The sequence below is a fragment of the Sipha flava genome, unplaced genomic scaffold (genome assembly GCF_003268045.1).
Source record: "Sipha flava isolate LNK unplaced genomic scaffold, YSA_version1 222_pilon_pilon, whole genome shotgun sequence".
Classification (NCBI taxonomy): Eukaryota; Metazoa; Arthropoda; class Insecta; order Hemiptera; family Aphididae; genus Sipha; species Sipha flava.
The window spans coordinates 185005-203580 of record NW_020272853.1 but is presented as its reverse complement, the minus strand read 5'-3'; the positions used below and the strand labels follow the sequence as shown (position 1 = coordinate 203580).

At 27.2% G+C, this 18576-nt stretch overlaps 3 protein-coding genes across 5 annotated transcripts; 1 reads left to right on the top strand and 2 right to left on the bottom strand.

The window, feature by feature from the left end:
* Positions 1-1613: 1613 nt before the first annotated feature.
* Positions 1614-9356, top strand: LOC112683250 (replication factor C subunit 2). 3 transcript variants are annotated; one of them, XM_025554171.1, is made up of 10 exons: positions 1627-1705; positions 1928-2103; positions 7048-7165; positions 7228-7339; positions 7425-7633; positions 7700-7895; positions 7955-8164; positions 8232-8345; positions 9058-9170; positions 9263-9297. In XM_025554171.1, the coding sequence occupies exons 2-9, from the start codon at positions 2094-2096 to the stop codon at positions 9163-9165; spliced, it is 1077 nt and encodes a 358-aa protein (XP_025409956.1). In that variant the 5' UTR covers positions 1627-1705; positions 1928-2093; the 3' UTR covers positions 9166-9170; positions 9263-9297. The 3 variants fall into 3 exon arrangements, with proteins under 3 accessions (XP_025409957.1, XP_025409958.1, XP_025409956.1); XM_025554172.1 differs by having other exon boundaries at positions 1614-2103; positions 9058-9191; positions 9263-9356; XM_025554173.1 differs by having other exon boundaries at positions 1615-2103; positions 6830-7165.
* Positions 3927-6836, bottom strand: LOC112683249 (U11/U12 small nuclear ribonucleoprotein 48 kDa protein-like). The gene is made up of 5 exons (XM_025554170.1): positions 6191-6836; positions 5765-5909; positions 4920-5067; positions 4720-4855; positions 3927-4658 (listed from the first exon to the last, which is right to left on the bottom strand). The coding sequence occupies exons 1-5, from the start codon at positions 6326-6328 to the stop codon at positions 3942-3944; spliced, it is 1284 nt and encodes a 427-aa protein (XP_025409955.1). The 5' UTR covers positions 6329-6836; the 3' UTR covers positions 3927-3941.
* Positions 9357-10064: 708 nt separating the features above from the next.
* On the bottom strand, positions 10065-14123 carry LOC112683268. The gene is made up of 6 exons (XM_025554200.1): positions 13626-14123; positions 13432-13549; positions 12534-12727; positions 12325-12453; positions 10564-10710; positions 10065-10503 (listed from the first exon to the last, which is right to left on the bottom strand). Exons 1-6 carry the CDS (start codon positions 13683-13685, stop codon positions 10087-10089), a joined length of 1065 nt encoding a protein of 354 aa, XP_025409985.1. The 5' UTR covers positions 13686-14123; the 3' UTR covers positions 10065-10086.
* Between the last annotated feature and the right edge of the window lie 4453 nt (positions 14124-18576).

The following is an 18576-nucleotide window of genomic DNA, read 5'->3' as shown; positions in this document are numbered from 1 at the left end:
ACTGAGTAGTGTAGCCATCATTATCTTCAACTCTTATTATGTAATGATAACAATTTTATAGATTAAACTGACTATATAACTATATAGAATCAACATCAACTATTAACGATTAGATTAAATTTTATTTATAAAGAAAAAAAATTTAATGGTATTGAAAATCGTAACAAAAATAAAACACAAAAATTAATCACCTTTGTGCGGGCCATAAAAAATTGCTTCTCGGGCCACATGCGGCCCGCGAACTGCGGGTAGCCGACCCTTATATAAAGTTAATACTTTTTTATTTGAATTTCGGTCTAAATCGTATTTATAGAGTTGTAGTTATTACTCATTATCTAACTTACTAATTACTGTTAAAATGTTATATACAGTGGCGTCGAACCTTTTTTATATCACTGGGGTAAACCCTACTTATGGGTACCCACCTACTCACCAAAAAATCATAAATAGCAAGTATTGTATACCTGTGCGCTACGAGTACTTACTACACATCTAGTCATTACATAATATTATGGAATATTTTATCGTACAATAATATATCTAGCACTCATAAAGTCTAACCACCCACCCACTACCTAAACAATTTCTGGGGTATTTACCCCTCTTGCCATACGTTTTCGGCGCCACTGGTTATATATATATATATAGGCTTAGGGACTTCTAGCATTTGCATACTTTTTTAATTATTGTTAAATATAGCAGAGTGCGAAATAAATTCGTTTCTCTGTGCCATAATATCAGATCTAAAATTTGAATGAGCATATTTTTGCATATTTGATAGATTTTGCAAGAGAATGCTTATTTTAACATTATTATGTTTATTTTGCATATTTTGACAAATTTCTCAAATTTTATTGTTTAAAATTAAAAACTATAGACACATATAACTATATATACATATTTCAACCGATCGAAAAAAAAAATGTACTAAGAGGACTTAATAATTCCATTAATATGCTATCTGCAAACTAACTCTCATATCTCGTTATAATTTTTGTGTAAGTATAAATAATACTATAAATCCGTATCAACCGTATAACTCGCTGAATATTGACTGGATGTCGATAAAGATAATAATAGTAATAATAATAATGATAATAATAGTCGATATAGAATAAATAATGGATTATTTGTATAGTGTTTCAGTTAAGTCGATTATTATTTTTCGTTGTTATTACGTCTTTCAATAACACAACGTCGAATCATACGTAAAATGTCGTACGCGATAATTTGTAACATTGTGTTATGCTGAAAGTACAACAGTTCACGAGTAGCCGACTACAAAGTTTTGTTTCAGAGTTTAAAAATATATTTAAATCCGATGGACACGTTTTATTTTGTGTACTATCTGGTCATTTTTTTTTTTTTTAATGCATATAAATGCATATTTTAATAACTTTAGAAGCATATTTGTGTATTTTTTAGAGCTATAAGTCCCTTAACCTATATATATACAAGTATGTAACTGGTAGATAATATGTGGGATTGTGGTGGCGCCAATGACAGCGGTAGGAACATCGCTATCACTTGACACACCCGGGATACAGCGTTTTCGCACTCGCAAGCACATATCAGATAAATTCATAGAGTAAAGAATGATAAAGGATAAATTCAATCATGAAAAAATCTTGGTATACTTTTCGAGTAAAAACATGCCTCAGCTATGACAATTTTGTGAGACTTAGGTCACGACGATTTTAATCACGTAAATATCCTATAATTTCTAAACGTCTCTTCTAGAGAATGGTCGAAGCTTTTTTTCTAAGTATATTTTTCAACAAATTATATTGAAATTATTATTATTATTGAAAATGTTGAGAAACAGGAAAAATTGCGTTATATGTAAATGTTATAAAAAGTTGAAATTTTGAAAAATGCTCCGACCGTTCTCTAAAAGAGATAATATAGAATTATTGGACTTTTACAGAATTAAATTCGGTCCAGCCAAAGTCCCACAATTTTGTCAGACATATTTGTCTTTTATTCATGTATTTATGACGGGCTAAAACCATTTTAATAAAAATCTATTTTAGTCATTGTGCACCGCATTTCTAGGGATTATTATTAATTATGATTTATAAGTACTTGTGCAAATGCTATTAGGTAAGTAAAAAAAAAACTATTTGTGACTTATGTGAAATATTCATCGTTTTACATAGAAATAATTTATTTTAATAGGAGAGATTATATTTAAAATAAGTTCTTATTAGACATAAATATGTTAAGAAGTATAAATACTTAAGTTATTATTTGATATTATCTAAACTGTGATGATATAAGATTTTTTTTTCAAAATTATTATCTATTATATATTTAAAATATTATTAAAATTATTTTTCATTTAATTGTGAATGTGTAACTCTTCTAAAACTGTATTAATGTAAATGTTTTATTTTTGGTACCTATTTAGGGTTACCATAAATTTATAAAGTGAAACTGGGACAACAGAAACACTATCGAGTAATATACTTTTAATATAACTTTTAATATATTGAGAGGATCAGATCCCTCTAGCCCTTTTTTTAAAAATTATAAAATAAAGCACTATTAATGGCCCGTAATATAATATTTAAAAAGTATTTTGTAAAAAAAAATATTTAATATATTTATATGTGTAAATTACAAAATATGTTTTTATTATATATTGTTAATCGATTACAATTAAAAATGTACTCTAAGATAAAATGATAGAAATTAAAAATTAAACAATACTACATTTCCTCTAAATATCCGAGCCGGAACATATGGACGTCCCAAAAACATTTTTCAGGACACTGGGATGCTAAGTCCAAAACCGGTGACAATCTCGGGACGTATGGTAACCCTATACCTATTTAATATTTCTAAGTCTGTATTAACATCAAAATTCATATTATGGGTTATTTCCTAAAACATGTTTAGCAAAATCTAAATTAGGGGTAATCCTTTTTAATTTTATTTCAAAAATGTGTTATCTACATCTTATTTTAAAATTACGAGTATTATTAGTCTTATCTATATAAAATTAATTATAAAGTATTAATATAAATATAATTGTAATAAATAATATTCAAATTTAGAATATAATAAAACAGAGCTTAGAGATTAAGGAAATGTGAAGCAAGTCTGTTTGCCTTACAAACTCTCTGCTACCCTAAACATTTAGCCCAAATTACACTACTGGCTTTTCAAAACCAATTATTTCAAATTTATTATAACCATTCAACAATATGTATCTATAAATGATTCCAGTGTATTCGCTCTTTTTTTCATTTATCTATTGATGACACAACACAATCCATTTATAACATAACATTTTGAATAGTATTAATATTATCTTGGTTAACAAAGACTGGGGCTTAGCAAAATAAGTTACAAAAAAAAGTTTAACTCTCAACACTATTAATTTAAAAGTATAATTTATTTATATTTAAATTTTTTTGGCCTTGGTGTCATGACAATAGTATAGTACTCATAACTCAAATTTAGAAGTTACAATTAATATATTTCTCAACCTATTTATGAATGATCCACCTGATGGTATGGATAGAAAAATGAATTAGAAATATCTGGCCTGCTAAACATTTATTTCAAAACATAACCAGCAAGTTCATTAAAGCTGGAGACCATTGTGAAATTTAAATTTTCTTTATGAAAAGACAATTATTTAATTCGTGCTTCACATAAAAAATTCATATTTTTTATTTAATTAAAATGAATACTGTTTTATAATTACAATAAATTAATTTCACCTTATTATATAGTTTATTATACTTAAAATCACTAAATTATCACATGTCTGCTTAAATTTAGAGTAAAATTTTTCCAAGATGTACAGCCATAATAATTAAAACAATAATGTATAAGTCTATGGAAATTAAAAGATATCTTTTAATCTTTAATGATGAAAGTTTTCACAATCTTTATTAATACAATTTTTTTTTTTTTTAAGATCTAGTTCTTTAAGGACTTTTAGAATATTTTCTTTTATTTTTATGTTTTTTTTTCTTTTTATGACTACCACTCGACTTATATTTATTAATATAATTTTCATTTGAAACCGATTGCAAATAATTTAAAGGGCTTTTAGAATGCTTAGATTTTTTTTTTGAACTACATTCATTAGAATTGGACCGGGCCCGATGCCTCTTAAACTTTTCTTGATTACTTTCTGAAGATACAGACCGGCTTCTAGACTTTTTTGGCATAATTTCTTTTGATTTTGATCGTGTTTTGGATTTTATAGATTTATTTTCATTAGATTTTATTGGGGTTCTAGATCTTTTGGATTTTTTATATTTTGATCGAGATCTAGATCTCCTGGATCTTTTTAATTTTAATCCACTACTGGACCTTCTCCTACTTCTAGATAATGATCGACTTCTTCTTGATTTTTTAATATCAATATTATGTTCAGAATGTTGAATTCGAGAAATATTAGTTTCTTCATGTGAACTATCATCTTTCTCTTCATAATTCCTCAATAAATTATATTCTTCTGTTTTGATATCAACCCAACGAGTATATGGATGGCCACCAAAATATCGATTACCTTCATATTTAAAAATACAGCGACTGTCAGACGCACTAGTATTGATACTTGTAGTTTCAACACATACAGATTTATCTTCTGGGTTTGACACACTATTTGTTAGACCTTCAACCACTTCTCTCAAAACCTAAATCATCAGATCAATATTAATTATTATAAATCCTACTAATATGAGAACATAAACCTACTTCAATATAAGATTTCCTATCAGTGTGAACTCTTTTTCCACGATAAGCCACTCTTCTACGTTTTAAGTCTCTTTGCTCTTGCAAAAGTTCAAGCTCAGTTTTAGGCTTTTCGTTAGTTCCATTAAACAAATCCAATCTAAAAAAAATATATATTTAATTAGTTTTCATTACAAAAAATTATAAATTATTTTAAACTTTACACTAATAAATTTTTACTGGCATCATCAAGATCAGGATTTACATTTTTCCCAGTAAGACTGTCATACAAAACTTTTCTCTTATCAGCAGTTAAGTTTAAGGAATCTGTAGTAGAATCTACAGCATTTTTTTCTGACTCATGTTTCACATCTATAATAAAAATAATATGATGAATCTTTTAGTTAGCATGATTAATTATGGGATTAATATCAATTAATAAATTAATTACAAAACATAAGCACTAAAAAATAAACAAATAATAATATATAGTAGAGTGAAGTTGAAATAAATCAAATTTGAAAGTAAAGAAAATTGTATAAACAACAGTTCATTTAACATATAAATATATATTATTTTATAACCTTTACATTAGTAGGATAAAATAAATGTCTATATATTGAGTAAATGAATATACTAAATTATTCACAATTACTAAACTGTGCAATTATTCAATAACACTAATAAAAAGTGCATGTATTTAATGATTAACTATCTCTCAAGGGTAATAAGGTAGTGAGCATAAATAGTTAATTTAGCTAAGACAAATTTATAGATTCTGGGTGGTAAGTTAATTAGTTTGCTATCACTAATTTAAAGAATGAACACAATCAATACAAATTAGATTGTAATATATTTTTAATATGTTACATAACTAATTAAAAACTTATATTATCTATTCAAACATGATTTTTTAACCCTTCAGATTTTGAACAGCCCTCAGCCATCTAATTTATTTGAACAATAACCAATTGTAAATAGAAATTAAAAAAAATAGGAAGAAATGACTAAATTAATTAAACACTTCAGTTTAGGCATTTAAAAAAATATGCAAAATTAAATAGTTTACCAATTTTTAAAGATGATGAAGAACTACAATATGCTGCATACAATGATTCATATCCATTAAATTCCAATATTTTCGGATGACTACCATCAAAATTTAAAGGTGGTATTTTTTGTTTACTTTTAAGTGTGCATTTTACCAATGAATCCTAAACAGTTAACATATTTAATTATATTCCTACAAGTAAAAATTTAAAAATATATAATGGAAAATCAGTTTTACAATACATTAAAAAAATTAATACTTTACATTGAAAAAACACTTTTTAAAAATAATTTATATTACCTTATTGAGAGAATTAAAAAAATATAATATATTAATTTAAAACGCGTTTTGAGTATTAGGGGGAAAAAAAGGAAAATTTGAAGAAAAATACCTTAATGTTTGTCATTAATTATTAAAAAAAACAACAAAATGTTTTATAGTTACATCGGTTGGTGTTTTGTCCAGTGACCATCCAATTTTTTTGGTAAAATTTTCAAGTGTTTTAGTTGCATTATGAATATAGTTTTCAAACTGCTTTAATGTATTTTTTCTGCAGAGCAGTTCCTCCGATGATAATTCCATTTCTTTTTCACAGTTTAACAAATCATCATACAATCATCATTACGTACACAGTGATATGTATGTAGGTACCATTACCCCACACATTAATCTTAAATACAAATGTTCACGAGTTCTTCACGAACAATTAATATTCCCATTGTTCGTCGGTAATTAAACAATGAAAAGGTGAAAAATTCCTGAAATCATTTGTAAATCATGATTTTATTTCAATTCAAAAACAATAAATAATACACAAATCAATATCCTGTAATACGGTATAACAAACAATTCCTTAATTATTTTCAACTATGCGTTTCTACCGTTCCTGACCGAATAAACAAATACTTATCACTTATCAGTAAATACCAGTCACAAATAGATAACATAATAACCTTAAATAAATAATCGTGAAAAACTAACAAACGAATAAATAAAAACTAATCTTTTCTGTGGTACGATAACACTACACAGTCTTTCCCGCTATTTTTAACAAAATATGGAATTAAATTTACTTTATCACAGAACACACAAAATCATAACATTCATAACTCGTGTTCTCTGCACGGCTACGGTGTTTGAAAGTTAAAATTAATGATCGAAAACAACGATAGACAATATTATCCTATTTCGTGATATTATGCTGAACTTATAATGCTCGTATAAAACCCACGTCTCTGCTGCTGATTGTAATTTATACGGATCGAGTGTCATATTTTTACTCGCTAACAACGAAATGGAAGTTATGGATGTCGATATCGCCGAAGCAGGCCCTTCCACTTCGGCAGTCGTTACTAATCTTACGGAAGAATCCACTGGTTCACAAACTACGACAGTGAAAAGTGATTTGAATACACCATGGTTAGTATATTTTCAAGTTCGTAACTTTCATTCGTGCTTTTATTCTTTTTTTTTGAATTCAGGATCGAAAAGTATCGTCCTAAAACATTTTCGGACATTGTTGGAAATGAAGAAACTGTCTTACGGCTTGAAAAGTTCTCTTCTTGTGGAAACGTGCCAAATATTATTATTGCTGTAAGTGTGTAAAACTAAACAAAACATTGTTTTTTTTATTTTATTTATTATTTTTGAACATAACTAATGTATGATGGATTATTAGGGTCCTCCTGGTGTTGGTAAAACCACAACGATTTTGGCACTTGCTAGAATACTTTTAGGTAGTGCATTCAAGGAAGCTGTACTAGAACTAAATGCATCTAGTGATCGTGGTATTGAAACAGTTCGAAACAAAATCAAAATGTTTGCACAACAGAAAGTTACATTGCCTCCGGGTAGACATAAAATAATTATTTTGGATGAAGCAGATAGGTGATTAACAATTCAGAATAATTAGTTGAGTCAATATTAATAGTTAAAATATTTTTTTATCTTTAGTATGACTGATGGAGCTCAACAAGCACTTAGACGTACAATGGAATTATGGAGTAACACAACAAGATTTGCTCTTGCTTGTAATAATAGTGATAAAATTATTGAAGCAATTCAGTCACGTTGTGCTATGTTGAGATATGGAAAACTTTCTGATCAAGAAATCATGACCCAGTTGCTAAAAGTCTGCAAAATTGAAGGGGTATTATTGTAATTATGGTTTTTAATCAATTTTTATAATATCAATGTTCACTTATTTAGGTGTCATATAGTGCTGACGGCTTAGAAGCAGTTGTATTTACTTCTCAAGGAGACATGCGACAAGCATTGAACAATTTACAGTCTACATGGAATGGTTTTAAACATGTTGATAGCACTAATGTGTTTAAAGTTTGTGATGAACCACATCCCTTACTTATCAAAGAAATGCTATTAGAATGTGTTGATCAAAATATCTCCAAGGCGTATAAAGTCAGAAAAACATTATTAATATTGTGATTTTAAAATTTCATATACTAATTATTTTTATTTTTATTAGATAATGGCCCATTTATGGAAACTTGGTTATGCTCCTGAAGACATCATAGTTAACATATTTAGAGTGGCTAAACATCTAGAAATTAAAGAATCTCTAAAATTAAAATTCATAATGGTAAATATTTAACTATACTGGGAGATTATTGTAGTTGATAAAATCAGTTATATATTTCTGTATACTATATAGTCCAACAATAAATTTTGATTCGTCAATTAATTGCTTGATTCAAATTTTTAATTTAATAAAAGTAAATTAATAGGTTTTATTAAATTATAAATTATTTAACGTTAATGATTTTAAGTGATGTATAAATACATATAAACACTTACATCAGCTAAGATATACAATAAATTATAATAAAACTTAAAAGAATGAATTATTAGATTTTTATTTATGACCACTAAAACAAAAATCTAGGTTTCATTACTATAAATCAGGTTTGGAAATATAAGTGTATGAAACGTTTTATCCGTTACACGTATAAAACATTTAAAATTACCAAAACATATATAATTTGTTTTTGAAATTCACTCTTAAAAATTAAAAATACTTCCTATTTCAGATATTAAGTAAGGTTTTTAATTTTTATACATAGTAAAAATATATTTTACTACTTAAAGTAGATATTATATAACTATTTTAATTTTTATACTTAATTATTTTACTTTAGTTTATACGTACGTATAATACGTGTTTTATATGTTTCAACTCTGATATAAATATAAACCCAAATTAATTCAGATAATTGCTGCCATGCTCTCATTGATATTATTTATATATTTCTAATTAAATATAGTTTGAAACTAATAATTAATTACATTTTTAGGAAATTGGGCAGGTTCATATAAGGATTGTTGGAGGATTGAACTCGCTTCTTCAATTATCGGCGTTGTTGGCTAAACTGTGTACACTATCAGCAACAACAGAAAAATAATTATTGTATTTTAATTTTAAATTATAGTAACTTATATTTAATTTTTTTCCTAATATAAATACATATATGTATATTCAAATGTTTTTTTTTTGTCTAGAGATGAATTGAATTCATGTGGAACATTTATTTAAAGAAGATAAAAAAAACAAATTTTTACGTAAAATAGTAATAATTATTCAACTATCAAAAATTATAATATGAGTTTTAGTGTTTGGGTTTTTTTTTTATTATTTCTGATATTAAAATGTAAATAAAACGTAAAAGCTAATTTTATATTTATTTTATTTATTAATCAATTCAAATATAAATTTTTATATTTATACCATTGATTATATATCTATCCTATAATCAATAAGATATAATCAATACCTTATTCATATTTATCCTTTTTAGGAACCACATGTAAGCTACTGATTACTAACTCCAATACTAACACCTATTATTTATATATATTATATAATAAGCTTATTTATTTGTTGAAAATATTTAATATTATGTCAGATTATTCCATTTAAATATTTTCTCTTAAACAATCAATTTTTTGAATGAATCAGTATGATTTATAAAACAACCAGTAAAACTATATTTTTAAACACCCTTTCTATTAATAACAAAAGGACAATTTATTTTTAGAAAAAAAACTATAAATAGTTAAGAAGAGTTAAGTCTTTTATTTTACTATAAAATAAATCTTTTTTTTTTTTTTTTAAAAATACCAATAAATTTTTTTAAACTTTATTTTTATTTATTTAATTATTTTCTTTTAAATAAAAAAAATCATTGTATTAATCAATAGCAAATTAAAACTTAACAAGGTTTCAAAATAAAAAGTATTGAAAAAACGATACAAAATATTAATTAAAATATATTTTAAAAAATCTTAACTTATAACTTATGAATTGTGATTTATAAATCTTATTTTCATGATGTATAATTTAAATAAATAAGGTCGTTAAAAAAAACAATACTTTTGAAATGTGTAATATTTCGAAATCGATTTTCATTTGGTTTACTAAGGGTGGTTTGGCCTGACAAATGAGCATCAGATACACAAGTTTTCATCAGTAACAAATGATCTAATAATTGTGCTAATTTAGATGAATGCCATTCTTTAGGAATGTCTTTTGTGTGTTCCGAATTTGCTATATTGTTTGCCCGAGAAGATGGAATCATTGGATAATTTGGATCTGACTCAATTTGTTCAAACAATTCTTGAACCAAATTTTGATTTCCTGAGTTTATTTTGAGCTGCATAGCTGTTGCAGTTACCACAGTGATAACAGTGGACATAGCAATCATTTGTTTTAGTTTCTGATGTAAAATCTTCTTGCGGTACAACTATATAACACAAAATATGATATAAATTTCTATAATAAATAACTAAAAAAATTAACTAACCTTTCTAATTTTTTGTACAACAGATGAGATCAATATGAATATTTTAAATAAGACGGAGTTAGATTTTTTCATATCAACAAATAGTTGGTTGACTATCTGCTTATGTCTAACATTAAATTCTTCATCACTAATAAAAAATTCCCAGTTCTAGAAAAACATAAAAATAAACAATAAATATTTTGTTTACATTCAAGTTGACCATATAATAAATATTAATTTCAATATTTGGTAAATAAGATTTCATACATAATATTCTAAATACAGCAGCTATATTTATTAAAAATAATTTATACTAAACAATTAATAATTCAAATATTTTGCAACAAATGGTCAACATTATTTTTTTCGATATCAAATTATTCGACAATCTTCAGGTAAGTCGATTTTTGGTGAAAATGGGATTTTTATAGACTGATTTTTCATTTTTATAAATAAATAAAACGGGATCTCTCATTTTCACCAACAATATAAAGTTATAGTTAAAAGTAATTTGAGATGAAAACAAAAATATTTGAGTAAAATTACCATAAGCCCAATTTGGAGGAGGCTTGGGTGTGCTTATCACCCCCAAATGTGTTCATGTTAATTTATATTTAAATACTCATAACTTATTATGTATAGAAAAATAGAGTTTTAATTGTATAAATATATAAATTTACTATTTAAATAATGGTGGTGGATGTTTATCCTTTGTCTTTTTGGTTCTTGAACTGGATAATAGTAGTAGGTAGGGTTACCAAATTTTGAAATCCCTAAACTTAAACCATTATATTGAATGACTCGTAAAGACTTTCAAAAAATAAGGTATTTTTAAAGTTCTGTATTTAAATCAAAATTGCCATAAGACAATTTTATCATATATGAAAAAAATATCTTTGCTACAGGGTAAAAGTTTCAAGTTTCTAGCCACATTACTTTTATAAGTAATTTATACTTTTATACTTTTATATTACTAAATAACTAAAATCTGAAAAGTGAATGACTCATTTATAGCGTATTTTTACTGTTTCAGGACAGTTTTTACCTCACGCCTAGAAAAACTAAAATTAAGATTTTAAAAAAACGACCTATTTAAAGTATCACTGCATGCCAATTTAAAATCTAAACATTTCCTAGAAAAAACTTTTGGACCAGTATTTCTATGCGAAAGTGTTAAAAAAATAAAATACAAACATCATTATAAAACCATAATATTCTTCGCTTCAATTAGAAACTGAAAGTGATCATGTGATGAAATATTTGTGTTTACAGATGGGTAATTCATTATAAGCGCAATTAACCAAAGTGAACAATTTAAACTTAAAAATATTCAAATATTTATTAAATATTTTAGTAACTGTTGAATCGTATGGGTTGTGGGTGTATATTACCATTAAGAAATATGAAAAAGATAGAAGGCTTCAGCACCCCCAGTTTTTTCATAAAAATTGCGCTCCTGAAAATAACATAAGTGTAGTTATTCCTTTTTGACCACTTTTAAAATGTATTAGTAAATTGATAAGTTAATTTTAGCTTGAGAACAACAGGATAAAGACTGATAAATTTTAAAATATAGATGTCTATATGTATTTTTTTGATAGGAGTGTATATTTTTTTTCTTTAATATGATATTTTAGTATATATAAAGTTTATAATAAATCTCCTGAAAAGTTGTGAATTTCGTCTTAACCCGTTTTACTAGGAGACAGTCGAATTATACTAAAAAGTTGTTTAGTAAAATGTATGATTACAATTTAGATTTAATGTGTAAATGTCTTTTACCATTGCAGATAAATAATCTTTTTCCATTTGATTGATTGTTTTAATACTAATACCATAAGCTGCGGCCCATTCACTATTAATTGCTGAATCTAATTCGCCATCATCATGAAGGTATTTACTGGCAACCAACTAAACAAATAAAAAAGTAAATTATAAATTTAATTTATTTTACAATATATTATGGTAATTTTATAATTTATGAAGTTTACCAAAGATATAAGAAATAATTCTGATGAGTTAACTGATTTCAAATAACTAGGATTTGATGCTTTGAGCCGTTCAAAATACACTATTGCTAGTACAAATGAACACGTATATACATAGGGAGATTCATCTTCACTGTCAGTATAATAATCTTCAAATGTTGATATTAATTTTCCAGTTTTGAGTTCTTGAGCTAACTCTGTAATTGAACAAAGTTGAATAAAAAAAATTATTACATGTACCTATACCTATTTATTTTATTTTATTTGCAGAATATTAAATGTAGCAAATTTAAATAGAAGTAATTAAATTCAAAAATGTATTTCATTGGATAAAAATTAAAGCTAACAACAGTCAACATTTTTGCAAATTTTGTATCTTAGGTATTTTAATCCAATTTAATTTAATTATAAAACAGTTTTTTTATATTTGAAGTAAGTATACATAATACTTAATATGAAATAAATAACCATAATTTTAAAATGTAAACATTTATAATATTATAAAAAAATTGAATATTAAGTTTTAATGATATTATTGTGATAAGTACAGAGTAAAATATTGCATTATTCAAAATTTCCAAAAATCTATTCTATTTAACTAACTTTATTTTTATGATATAGATTAAAAAAAATAAGAACCATAATATTATAAATTAAATGAAAATATCCAATGTAATGTTAAAACGTAGTACAGTTTAAATAATTAATTAATGAAAAGGTTATCAATTGAATGGAAAAAATATTTAAATGTGTAATAAGAGAATATTATGAAGGGTAAACGCCTCCTACTAGATATTGAGAATTAGCAGTCTCTGATACGATTAAAATAATATTACGATCAATCTTAAAATGTTCAGTGTAGCATCGAGTGCTATAAGCACAAGACTAAATATTCACCTACCAGATAAAGGCAAACGTCCCAAATTCGAATTCAATGGCAGTTTGCTGAAATTCTCGCAGCAAAGGGCTGAAGTCAATTTGGACAGAAACAAATCATGGTCCTGTTCATTGTCCAAATTCTGAAATGAGAACATGGCAACGATAAACGAGGGATATTTTCCATGGCATCGCGCATGGTGCGTGGTGACCACTCACCTTGGCATTGGGAAGTTTTATCCTGTTACGGGTTTTCAAACAATACTTGGAAGACGTCATAACGTGGTCGGTCAGTGACTTATAACTACTTCTCACTGATCGGTTCAACTAGACGACGATTTTCGGACGAGCTGCGAACGTCAACGACGGTGGTCTCCAACTCGAGCGATCGCTACGCTCGAAGGTGATAAATAAAATAAAAATGAAATACGACCTTATGATGGTGACCAACGGCCGCGGGAGTTGATAAAATGCTTCGAATAGCAATGTTGTGTCGTCGCAGAATGATAACGGCGCGTTTGTGTGCGTGCCGATTTCTATTATCACACAATACCGCCGTGCGAGCCAGTGTGCCAGTTCGCGCGTTCTCAGTCTCCGCGCCATATTTAGACGAACTGAGCGGCAACGATCTTCTATACGGTGTTGTCACATGGACGTATTTTAGGGGGGGGTGCAAAGGGGCGATTTCCCCCCCTTGAATCCGTATTTAAGGAATTTATTACATGTGAGATACTTATTTGAAATTTTTTTTTCTGTGGATCATTTTATAACGAAATCAAATTAGGCGTGGCTGTGAATACTGAATTGGGCTTTTTTTTTAAATTTACTTTTTTGTATTTTGGTATATATCCTATACTTAGTGAAAAATCAAATAAAACATAAGCGTAACTTCTAAAACGCAGACAAGTGTTAAAAAAGAACTACACAATAGCCGTTTCTTAGTCGATCCAGCATTAGATTAAAAAAAAAAAAAAACCACAAATGTTAAGGATTTAAATATTTGAATATTTAAATATTAAAAATTTAAATATTACCTGATTTAAATATTACCAAAAATTTTACTCGCACATTTTGAGTCTGAACTAAAGAAAATATTTGAGTCGCTCCCCCCCTCCCCTAGAAATAAGTCTAAATACGCCTCTGTGTCATCGTTGTGTTCCGTATTAAAAAAAAAAATCTGATGAAAATGTTTATTCCCATTGATTGTCGCGCATCAAGTTCCATGCCGTTCAGGGCTATCCGCAACGGTATCGAATTTACGCGGTCCAAGGCTGAAAATAGATGATGGCAGACGCGCATGGACACTATAGGCTCCCAACATCTCTCGTAGTGCTTACAAAAATGTAACATTTCTCCTAAAAGTTCATCGGAATGCTGGACCGCTTTAAAATAAAAACCTGCATTAAACAATTTCACGCATTCATACCGATCATAAAATCTCTAACCCAATGAATGTACTTTATTTCCCGACCGGTTATACTATAGACATCAGTGGCGTATATAGGTTTTCATTTCGGAGGAGGCCGATTATGTATTTGATTTTTGGGTGGAAGGGAAGAAGGAAGCACACTATTACGAAAAAAATTACTTGAACACTATAAGACTTCTCGACTGTCTTAATACCAACAGAGAAATAAAAAATTCAATTTTTTTAATGATTTATTATTTTTTAAAAGTATAAAAACTACATTATAATAGACAAATTTTTTATTAGAGTCACTCAAAATCCACCACATATTTTCTTAAAAGAATAAACATATTTTATAAATATAAAATTTTAAATTATCGCATAAGCAACATTCTCAGTGCCACGAAAAATTTTCGGAAACCCCCAGCATTAAGACTTATCCATGTTAAAATTAACAGTCTTTAACAATGGTGTTTTTCATTTCGGAGGGGGCCCGGGCCCAATCGCCCCCCCCCCATAAATACGCCCCTGATAAACGTTAAACTATTCCAGCGACTAAAATTGTGTGCAATACGACACACTTTGTGTAATACAAAATTTTAAATATGTAATACGAAATTAAAAAGTGTGTTGTGATTCTATTCTTTATATTATGGTATTTATTTTTAATTTTATATATTTTTGAAAGGGAAGTACGACAAAATCCTTAAGTGTGCAGTACGAAAAAGTATATATTTTAGCCTCTGAACTATTCGTATCCCATTATATTGGTACAATCGATGAGAGGGTGAATATACATAACTTAATCGTAGAAGTCAATTTTTTTAATCGATAAAATGTGTTTTACATTCAAAGAAACTATTATTACAAAAATATACATACAAAATAATGTAGTTATCTACTTTTACTTATAAAACCATATAAGTAGGTCTTCAGGCTTACGGCCATGTGATTATAGTTACCTATAATTTATTAAATTCTCGTGCTTCTATTACGGTGTTACTAAAATTATAAATAATTACTTACATATAGAATTTTGTAATATTACAACTGATTATATGTAAATTTTATATAATACCTATTAACACATTTCAACCGGTCTCGGCTTACGTAGGTATCATAGTTGATTTATCGACATGAATATTAATCTTACCCAAAATGTAAATATGTTTTTTGGTAATTAATAGCTTTTATGTTTACTGAGTGCCTATTAATAAAATTTGAAATATGAAATACCGTGTTAGAATTTATAAACTAAACATAAATATACTAAATTCATGGTACGTCGAAAAAAACATATTTTATTTAGTTTTGACACGTTATGTGTTTTTCGATAGTAGACAAATATAACTGTACAAATCATTTATTTAAACTAAAATTATAATTCATGAAAAATATGTATATAGCTGTTGAATTTTTAGAAAAAAAATTTCCTAGTTTTGACTTTAGAATAGGTACCTATTTATAGATATCACTTGTCGATTGTTATATATTCCAATGTTGTTTCTTTTATTCTATATACAGTTATAAACAGTGTCGTCTATCTAAAGATTTTTACAATTCAAACTTACAACAATTAATTTATTTGGTATTTCCATGAGAAATGTATTTTTTATATAGAATTCGACAAGTAGCTACATTTCTAAAGAGAAGTTATGAAAATTTGTTCTTTTAATTTTATAATTATTTAAATCACTTATATTGATTATATAATGAACGAAGGAAATAACGAAAAAATCTTTCAAGAAATTTTAATACATTCCTTCATTTTCAATATAAAATCTGTTAAGTTTCTCAAAAATCAAAAAAAATAAATCAAAAGGACGCGTTCCTTGGACCCCCGAGGGTCTGCACTCCCGGGGGAAAAATGTTTTATGCTGTACACCAGTGGTTCTCAACCGCCGCGGCACCGGTCCGCGATAAAAGAGATGCCGGTCCGTATTGTGTTGTCATCTGATTTATTTTTAGTGTAGCGTTAGGAATTTTATTAGTGTATTATATTACCCGTATACTATCGCAACAATTAGTTTCATATCTACATTATTGATTCAGCTTTCAATTGCAACTGTGACGTTGCGGCTGTACGACGTTATTTTGTTTAATAAAAATGAATTTTAAACAAACAAACTTACTGAATTTTTACAAAAAAAATAATAATGATATTGCCACCAATTCAGTTTCGGAATCCGTTGATAATATCATTGCATCACCATCTAAGAAGAAGAAAAAAGGTACATTTGTTCGTAATTATAATGATGATTATATTAATTATGGATTTATTTGTTTTTCTTCTGATTCAAACGACATACCGAAACCGCAATGCGTATTGTGTTCTGTGATTTTATCTAATGAAGCAATGAAGCCTGCTAAACTTATTCGTCACTTGGAATCAAAGCATAAAGAATTTAATAACAAACCTATAGATTTTTTTATTCGAAAAGGTAAAGAGTTAACGGCTCAAAAAAAAGTTATGTCTGCAACTTCTAAGGTTGATTACTCATTAGTTAAAGCATCTTATCTGGTAGCATTTCGTATAGCCAAATGCAAAAAACCGTATAATATCGGGGAAACTTTAATTAAACCTTGTTTACTTGATGTTACTAGTGAATTTTTAGGGCCTTCCGCTACTAAAAAAATGAATGATTTACCTTTGTCTAATGACACGATTTCTAGAAGAATAATTGATATTTCTGTAGATATCGAAGAACAAGTTATAGATAAAATTAAATTATCGAAATGGTTTTCAATACAACTTGACGAATCAACTGATGTATCTCAAAAAGCAATTTTGCTATGTTACGTGCGTTTTATTGATTTTCAAACATCAGAAATGTGTGAAGATTTATTGTGTTGTTGTGAATTACCTTCACATACTACAGGGAGTGAAGTATTTAAACGATTAAATGAGTATCTAAAAAAAAACCAACTAAACTGGGAAAATTGTGTGTCTGTGTGCACGGATGGTGCCGCAAGTATGACCGGAAAATATTCTGGTGTAGTTTCCAGAATTAAAAATGTAGCAAACATACATTTTGTTCATATACATTGTATTATACATAAACAACATTTAGTTGCGAAAAAAATGTCACCTGATTTGAATGAAGTATTGACTGAGGCAGTAAAAATAATTAATTTTATTAAATGTAATGCCTTAAATTCTAGATTATTTTTAATTTTATGTGAGGAAATGGAATCTGAACATTCTCATTTATTGATGCACGCAGAGGTTCGGTGGTTATCCCGTGGTAGAGTCTTGAATAGATTTGTTGAATTAAGAAAAGAAATTGAATTATTTTTAATTCAAAAGAAAAGTAATTACATTTCAATTATTCAAAATACTGAATGGATCGCAAAATGTATTTATTTATCTGATATTTTTAACTTAATAAATACCCTTAATTTAAGTTTACAAGGTCCACTCACAACAATTTTCACCATGTTAAATAAAGTTTATGCATTTAAAAAAAAAATACAGTTGTGGATAACGCTTATTCAAGAAAGAAACTATGAGATGTTTGAATCTTTTTCATCATTTATAGAAACTAATGAGTTAAAGATCGATAGTAATATCAAAATTACTATCGAAAATCATTTGCAATCATTGTATGATACGTTTGAAGATTATTATCCAGTGAATCAAGATCCACGAGACGGATATTTGTGGGTACAAAATCCATTTTTAACAAACTCTCAACATAAATTGTGTTTAAAAGAACAAGAACTTTTGTAAGAGATATCATCAGATATTGGTCTACAATCTAA

What these genes read in the sequence shown, in the direction of transcription:
- LOC112683250 (XM_025554172.1), top strand. An exon ending in AAGTCTGCAAAATTGAAGGG is followed by an intron (nt 7,896 to 7,954) that starts GTATTATTGTAA and finishes TCACTTATTTAG; the next exon opens with GTGTCATATAGTGCTGACGG. An exon ending in ATATCTCCAAGGCGTATAAA is followed by an intron (nt 8,165 to 8,231) that starts GTCAGAAAAACA and finishes TATTTTTATTAG; the next exon opens with ATAATGGCCCATTTATGGAA.
- LOC112683249 (XM_025554170.1), bottom strand. Translation starts at nt 6,328, where the DNA reads ATGGAATTATCATCGGAGGAACTGCTCTGCAGAAAAAATACATTAAAG. An exon ending in TTCATCATCTTTAAAAATTG is followed by an intron (nt 5,068 to 5,764) that starts GTAAACTATTTA and finishes TTTTTATTATAG; the next exon opens with ATGTGAAACATGAGTCAGAA. An exon ending in ATAGGAAATCTTATATTGAA is followed by an intron (nt 4,659 to 4,719) that starts GTAGGTTTATGT and finishes CTGATGATTTAG; the next exon opens with GTTTTGAGAGAAGTGGTTGA.
- LOC112683268 (XM_025554200.1), bottom strand. Translation starts at nt 13,685, where the DNA reads ATGACGTCTTCCAAGTATTGTTTGAAAACCCGTAACAGGATAAAACTT. An exon ending in AAGATTATTTATCTGCAATG is followed by an intron (nt 10,711 to 12,324) that starts GTAAAAGACATT and finishes ATGTTTTTCTAG; the next exon opens with AACTGGGAATTTTTTATTAG. An exon ending in TTGTACAAAAAATTAGAAAG is followed by an intron (nt 10,504 to 10,563) that starts GTTAGTTAATTT and finishes TGTGTTATATAG; the next exon opens with TTGTACCGCAAGAAGATTTT.